Below are 8,446 nucleotides of genomic sequence, written 5' to 3'. Positions count from 1 at the left end.
TTCTGTGATTCTATGATCCTATATAAGATAAATCAGAGTCAGGTAAGCGGTAAGTGGTCCCTGTTGCTATTTTTTCTTTCCCACCAGCTAAAGAGGCAGGCTTTGGGGGGAAAGAATGACCTTAAGTCCTGACCAACTTGAAGGATGAAGGAAAACAATAGGGAAATCTATTTACCAACTTAATTCTTACAGATATATCATTGGATGGAAGAAATAGTGAAGGTCCATTCTGACCTCCTCCAGAAAATATATATTGGATCATCATACGAAAAACGACCACTTTATGTTCTGAAGGTACAGCTGTGACTTACTGAAAAATATTTCCAAGGAAGTGGTGGGGTTTGGCCAGAACACTTTCTGAAATCTATACTTACATGCATATTTTTGTGGAGTTTAGGAGTTTCCTAAGTTCTTCTATTAAGGTGCATTACCTTTGCAAAGGCATTTGACCACATTACGTTCCTTGTTGGGTCACAAAGAAATTATCACATCTAGGCCATCATCCAAAGGCATGAAATACTGGCATGGTGGGTACCCTCCTCTTTTGACTACGAAGCCAATGCAGTTTGTTGCCGTGCATAGCTGGTGATCTACTTTCTTGACCTTGGGTTTTGCTGCAGTGGTGTCTATGTTAGGAGCTTGCTGCAAGCAGCCTGAATATGGCTCTCTGACTGTATGTGAATGTAACTGCGACCAGTATCCTGGCTCAGGATCAGTCTAAGCTCTCCCTGCAAGACAGATGCTGCTTCTTCTGTATTGTTCACCCTTTTCACTTCCACTTTTATGTGGTACACTTTACAGCGGTGACATTTCAATACAATGTCTCTTTTGTCAGCTTTCTAAAAGCCAGAACAGGTCCAAAAGTGCCATATGGATTGACTGTGGTATCCACGCTAGAGAATGGATTTCCCCTGCTTTTTGCCTGTGGTTCATAGGCCATGTGAGTAGATAAGTACATCTGATTACCGTTTTCAAAGAAAAGCAAATAATCTTGATGCCATTTACCTTCTCTGCCCAATTTCACTCTAAGCTCCATAAAGTCTTAATCAGTTTATTTCCACAACACCAACACGAGATTGATGTCTAAGCTGCATATGTAGCAGTGACCATGTTTGTATGTGTGTGTGTGTCAGTAGATGGAGGTGGGTGTGTGAGAGAGACAAAGTCGTATGGATCGAATGCAAAAGAGCTCAGATCTATTCGCAAATACGAAAGAAACTTCAAAGTATGCACAGCAAATTCAGCCAAGACATACATAATTATGAATGGTCAGGGATGGAGAGGGCAGGCCAGGAAAACCAAGTATTTGGTAATCTACTAGGGCTACACCTATACTGCCACATGGATCCAAGGAATTATCTTGGCTCTGGGTCATGCAGCACATGGTAGCTCATGCCCATTTTACTCCAGCTGGCACTGCCTGGAGTAGATCAGAGGACACCCAGAGTGAGCTCAAGCTGTCCTACAACCCTTGGTTCTTCCCTATGTGTTTTCCTAGGTACCCCACACTTGCCTGCTCCAGGCATGGCATAGCTCCACACCAGCAATCTCGACGTAGCGCTTGCTGGGATATGTGAGCTGCTGCTGTGCCTGCTACTGCTGCTCCACCTCCTGCCTCTGCATTTCCTATTTGTGTGCCTGCTTTTTTTCTGGATCTGCTTCATTCAGAGAATGAGGCCACGCAAGCCACGTTCTTCTGAAGGTACCATGTCTGATGGTACCATCTCTCATGTCTATGAGATGCCCTTGTTTCAGACCTCCAGAACATGACCAACAACTGCCAGCCATCTGCATAGTACCATTTCATGGAAACCAGTAAATCACTGGTGGGATGACACCGTAGTATGGGCTTAGCCCAAAGAGCCTTGATGTGCAGCTGTAAACCCATGGTCACATGTCATCTTTAATGTCTTTAATATCTGCACTGCTCAGCATAGTGAACAAAGGTACACCAAAAGATACCACATCCATGGTGTACACCCACATCTTAACAAATTTTGCCTTGGTCTTTTTGAATTTAAGGTACCTCTGCTCAACTCATCATGCTGAACTGATGGCCCAGTTCCTAGTATGGACCATGGAAAGGCTCCTAGGGACATTCTAGCCCAGACAAGGTTGCCCGGCTTGCTCAATCAATATCCTAAGATATTATTTATTGTTACTTTATCACAAAAGCAAAGTTCACAGTAAAATTAAGTTAGATGACATTGAGTCATCACAGTCACCAATACCGTCGGCAGAGAAAAAACATAGATGAGTCCTTGAAAAATGAATTATGGTTTGGCCGTGATGGAACTAAATAATGATGATGACGATAATAAGAAATGTGTTTATTTCTGTCCTCAGTCGCAACTATAAAACCTCAATGACTATCAGATTTGAAAGGAGATTGTGGGAGTTAGGGACATACAGCTGAATGTACCTTGTAACACACTGATAATCCCAGCCTTCAAGGTTCCCTTGGAGAGAAATGCATTTGCCCTTTTCATGCTGCTCCAAACAATTACCTGCCGTGCTGTCACTTTGGCAGTGACATGTCCCTGCAGCATTTTTCAAAAGTATCAAGCTGAACATTTAGGTTTTCCATTCCGTTGGTGTAATTTATGTGTTTTTAAATTCAAATTTTATTTCTATATCACTTCATGAAGTAACAGTTTAAAATATGACAATAATACACATCTGCACACACACACTGAAATCACTAGCGCTCTCTAGCAAATCCTAGGCATTCTTTATAATGGGTCCACTCTTTATCATTTAATTTTGTTGTTAAGATTGTAGAAAGATTGACATTTCTCATTTAGTCAAAGAAATTCCATTGCCTGAGGAAAAATAGGAAGGATTTAAAATGAAAGAAAATGGCTTAAGTAAGGCATAATGAAAAAAAAGATATGACTAAGGAATTGGTCTGTACTAATAGTAACAAACCCGCTTATCTAGCTTAAAATTTATCCCTGTGTTATGGACCAACACCCAGGTTAGGTATCACTAAAGCCTTCAAAACAGACTGTGAGGCAAGATTAGCAATGTAGATCTTACTGGCTCTTGGCATACAAGTGCATTGAACTCACAATGCAACCATAATAAATGATTTTATGTACAGGAGACATCGGAAACATTACTTGCTATTATTGAACTTGCTTTATTTTATGCTACTTTTGTGGTATTTGGGGTAGGAGGGAAGATTCCCATCATTTATACAGGCAGCTAAAGCTCAAACCTTCCTGTTAATAGGTTTCAATTCTATCCCATGACCACCCGTTAAGAGCTACTTTGCTATTTAGCAATTTCTGTGATGTGCCTCTATCAGGAGCTACACTGGCCTGACAACTGTACCATTATTTAACATATACCACCAGATGCCTTTCTAGGAAGTCAAGAAAACCACTATTATGAATGCTTTTCATAAGTTTTCCCTGTGCTTTGTAGGCAACCCATGTGCGTGAGAGAGATCAAACCATGACAACACTTCTGGAGCACTTTGATTTCTATGTCATGCCGGTGATGAACGTGGATGGCTATGAGTACACGTGGAGCCATCCCTCTGTACGTAGAGCTTTTTTGACAGGCTGTGCAAAGTACTGATGTGCTATTTATGGGAACCATCAGTGTGCATGCTTAGGGCACAATTTCCATCCTGGAACTACGCATCCCAAACTCTTAATCTGTCCTTGGAATTTCTGCATCTCTGCCCTATTTAAACCACAACAAATACTGCAACTATTTGGTATTTGACCCACAGTACCTTTGTGTCTTCCAAGCTGCTGGAAACTCATTTGGAAATGACAGAATACCGTCCTGAGATTTTAATACATCCAGATGTCAGGGAACACCTGTGACAGCCATCAGCAGCAAGGTTACAAATACTGGCACAATCCAGCACTAGCTGAATAGCTGTGTCAGATAGAGCACAGCCAATAATTCACTCCTTCCTCCTGCAAAGTAGCCCCATTCTCCGAGTACTTTTTGTTTGAGACAAATGAAGGTACAACAGATATCTTCTGTCCAGGATTTTATTTATTGGTTGTAAATTCCAAGTCGTCAAGATGGTTCTTTGATTTTTAGATCCTTCACTCAAGTTAAAAAAAAAGTCTCCTTCACTATTTTACTCATTCAATCTTTAACCCATCTTGGCTCACATTTGGATAACTATGTACATACACCTCAACAGTTGCACACCGTATTTCCAGCTTTCCACATCCTGTGTGCAAGGCCTACAAAAAGGTTGGATTTGGACCCCTAAAGTCAGATAAACTTCCTTCCTTCCACACTCCAAATCCATTGAAATCAGGTCAGACGTGACCACTTCTTATTCTACCCAACATAACCTTGCATCATCCAGCCTCTGTGGCAATCAGATTGTGGCTTTATAATCTTTCTCGATCTTTTACCTCCTCATTGGTATATGACCTGTAGAGGCAGGTGTGAGAAGTCACGTTTAACTAACCAGTGACATCGTGCATCATTTTTCTCAGCTTTTTCACCAAACATGGCTTCTGTGCCTCTTTCCATAGAAGCGTCTGTGGAGAAAGAGTCGCTCTTCACATGGTATCAGCAAGTGCATCGGTACTGACATGAACAGGAATTTTGATGCTCACTGGTGTGGTATGACATTTCCTTCTTATTATACCCCTGACTCACTTTTAACCTATAAAATCTTTATTTGGAAAAAAAAATATATCATTTATCATGTCACAAATGCAGCTGAATATCCGTTATGAACCAGTGAACACTTCCCCAGCTTGAGATACTTTTTGTTGGGACTCAGGATTTTTCCTCCCAGGGAAGTTCTCCACACCAGGGACTAACCTCTTCCCAGCACGATGATGAGAGAGGGACCTGGACTCTGGTTCCTTCCACTTGCAACACACCATGACACACCAGGCACAGGCTGGCAGGAGGGAAGAAGTAAAGATGTAAGAGGTTGCCATGTCACGCAATGCCTCTTGTACCACCCAGTTGGGTAGATGCTCCACTGTATTGTATGAACTGGTCACCTTGGCCATCCTTCAGTAATGCCTGGCTGACCACGATTTCTTGGCTCTCAGTGTTTGTTGTCAAAGCTCTATCACATTTACTTATGCACAGGCACTTTAGTACTTGACAGGTTGTTAATAGTCTGCAGAATAGCTATCTGAAAATGTTACCCTATAGATCAGATCTGGCTTCACTCAGTACTGACACTAATGTCTGGTATGACTTTCAGTCATTTTAGTCCATTGATAGATTGGGAATAAAGATGTTTGTTTACCATTTGTGGCTATTATATAGAGAAAAAACATACATTTTTTCAGGCACAAAATTACAAAGATGGGGACCAAGTTTTAAAACTAAACAGTATAAATTTTGCATAAAAGCAGAACTCAGAGAAGTCTGAAGAAATAAGAGTAAAAACACTCCTACGTGATAGACATATTAGCTTCAGAGAAGGGTTATGTGATGTAATGCATTTAACTTATCAAGCACTTTTGGTGGTGAACAACTTCTGAAGTGAAGAAATTATTCTACTTTACAAACAGCAGAAGAATACAGGTAGATTAGAAAGTGCTTCTTCTATAAAGAAGTCTTTGGACAAAATGTATACTTTTTTTACAAGGAAAAAGCAGAATATCTTACTTTAGTAACCAGGGAAATACTTCTACTCTTTTCAGCCATGTTATGCTCCTCTATTAGATATGGTTGAAAACATAGACGAGAGAAGCCTCAGCACCTTGCAGGGACATTTGAGCAAAAAAAAATGTTTGTACAGATGACAGTACAAGCCAAAAGTCAGGTGCTTCCAATAACTTCAGCAGATGACTGTAAAGATCTCCCTAGGTTTCTAGTCCCTTGAATTATACAGTCAGTATAATGCTGAAAACCAAAATTCTCTTTTTCTTAATTAGCATTAAAATGTTGCAACGGTTGAACAGCTTTGATCCACAACATAGCAACTGTAGAATCTCTATTATTGCTGTAGCTGTGCAAAACACCAGGAGTTCATCAGGATCCTCTGGAGACCAAGCAGGACTGTTATCACTTTATAATAATGTAGTTATAATTACTTGTGTCAGTTCAAAACAACAACATAATTGCGTCCACGGGAAATGAACACAAATTCATAAGAACCTGCAATTTAATCTTCACTCACATACTTTTAAACAGAGAAGAGTTCTTGTCAGGGGTGCCAAATGCTCAGAGTTCCACTGACTTTAGATTTGCTTGTGACTACACTTTGCGCCACCACAAAATTCCAGGGTTTAATGTCTATGCAGTTAATCAGAGCTGTACTGCAGCATTTATCTGTATTTCCTCTTCAGCTGCTCAGATAACAACTTTATGAACAGGTACAAAGCCTTCACGTTTTTTATGAAAAGCAAAATATACTAAATGCTCTGATACACTAGACTTTTAGAGTAATAAAAGCAAAATTACTCTACTCAAACCAATGCACTCACTCCGTGGAACTAAATTTGACTAAAAGCCAGTTTTACCTGTGTTTTCCACATCATTCACTTAGTTGGCTGTTCTCAGTATGACCAAGGATTTATAAAGCCGTCAGAACATTAATCCAAGATTAACAACCAACAGATTCTTCATTGCCTTTTTCCTTAGACAGTACTCACTTCTGTGCAAAACAGAACAGTGTAAAACTTGACATTCTCTTTTTGCCACTTTTGCATGATTTTGCATAGATGCCAGGAATTGCTTGTACTTTCACGTGCATGAATTTTCGTGGACTGGGAAATCCTTCTCAATTCAGCCACATTAAAGATTATACATATATCCCAGAAAATAAAGCATACCACATCCTTCTGTGGCCCAGCACCCTTGTTTCTGACCTCCCAGTCTGCATCTTCCAGACTCTGCCTCTGTTGGCACTTCTCCCCCCTAGTCTGCTCTCTTCACCATGTATTTTCTGCTGCTTCTGCTGTGTCATACAAGGGTGTAGGGCACCTGAAGATTTCTTTTCAGCCATTGATGCTATAAGGGGGCTTGCAGTAGCTGTGGAACAGCTGAATGCATGAAAATACAGGTTTATTCCTAACCTCAACAGCCAGAGACCACCATGCCATCTAGTCCTTCTGTGTATCACAGTTAAATCTCACCCAAATACTCCTGTGCAGATCATTGCAACTTTTACTTAACTAAAGCATATATATCTCAAAATCGCCAAGTGTTTTTGGGGACCAGATATGTTCCCCACTACTTTGTGGCATGCTATAAATCTTCCTCAGATACCACTGGCGACAGAAGGCGCTTCCTTTTTTCCTGTATCATGACAACAGCTTGTGTTGCTTCTACAGGGCCGCTACCCTGCAGATGCACTGTCATTATTGATTTCTGGAAGATGGACATGTGTTAAAGTGTCCTGTGCCCAGGGATCAAGAAAGTCTTGTGGGTGCTAAAGTACTCAGTAAGCTTTCAAGATTTAAGGATAAAACGTCCATTTAAAATACTGATAGTAGCAAAGGGGAAAATTTGCACAATTTATTAAAGCGTGAAGAGCTTACATTTAACACTAAAGAACCTGGCTGCTTCCATAAAGTTATTTGGCCGTATTCTGAAGATAGCAAAAATGGGGAATCCTAGCTGTCTCCTTGGTAACTTGTTCCAGTGTCTAGTCTTCCTCATTCTTAAAAAAAAAAAAAAAAAAAGGTGCATTTTTTTCAATTTGATTTGTGTTTCTTCAGTTTCTAATCTGCAGTTCACTTTACCCTGAGATAATCACTTAGAGCTGCCTTTTCCCTGTAGCACTTCTAGGTTTTAAGAAGGGATCTCACAATCTCGTTCTTGATGGATTTAAATGGAGCATTTTCATCCTCTCCTCTAAGACTTTTTATCCAGTTTTGGAATTTTTTTTTTCTTGATCTTTTAATTGTTTTTTTCACGAGTACAGTGGGTGAGAAATCCTAGTAGGCTCACACTTATGTCCTCACATGGCAGAGTCTGTAGTTTCTTGTGTGTCAGCATCACACGCTGCTCTTTCATTAGAGGAACAGAAATACAAAGGGGAGTAATTTAAGGACTAACATTGTGCTCTCTTTTGTTACAGGGGAAGGAGCATCTTCCTACGAATGTCAGGAGACATACTGTGGGCCTTACCCAGAGTCTGAACCTGAAGTGAAAGCAGTGGCTCGCTTTGTCAGAGATCACAAAGACATCATTAAAGCATACATAACCATGCACTCTTACTCCCAGTTGGTATTGTTTCCATATTCTTACACTATGGACAAAAGCAAAGACCATGATGAGCTGGTAAGTCTTCCCACCTCTTTGAATTTTCACACTTCTTCAGAACTTCTTACCCTGCTTGGTTATGCCTGTAAGGAGGGAGTCACAGTGCCCTGAAGATCAAGCATTAGGAAATGAGATTTCTCCTGAAGTTCTTCAGGAAGTGAGGTCTGGCCAGGGATACTTATTTTACATGGTCCTAATGGTAGGATGGAAAACATAGCCTTCTTTT

The 8,446-nt window shown here is 40.5% G+C and overlaps 1 protein-coding gene across 1 annotated transcript; it reads left to right on the top strand.

Annotated features, from left to right (window-relative positions):
• Nucleotides 1–192: 192 nt before the first annotated feature.
• LOC104506504 (carboxypeptidase B2-like) lies at nt 193–8,238 on the top strand (the record flags this gene model as incomplete). Its single annotated transcript, XM_010147478.1, has 5 exons — nt 193–294; nt 836–940; nt 3,430–3,546; nt 4,515–4,605; nt 8,036–8,238. Coding segments are annotated over 5 exons (618 nt in total), but the record flags the coding sequence as incomplete, so codon positions are not given.
• Between the last annotated feature and the right edge of the window lie 208 nt (nt 8,239–8,446).

The sequence above is a fragment of the Eurypyga helias genome, unplaced genomic scaffold, assembly GCF_000690775.1.
Source record: "Eurypyga helias isolate BGI_N326 unplaced genomic scaffold, ASM69077v1 Scaffold51972, whole genome shotgun sequence".
Taxonomy (NCBI): domain Eukaryota; kingdom Metazoa; phylum Chordata; class Aves; order Eurypygiformes; family Eurypygidae; genus Eurypyga; species Eurypyga helias.
The sequence above is the reverse complement of the archived record's forward strand: the minus strand, read 5'-3'. Positions and strand labels throughout refer to the sequence as shown.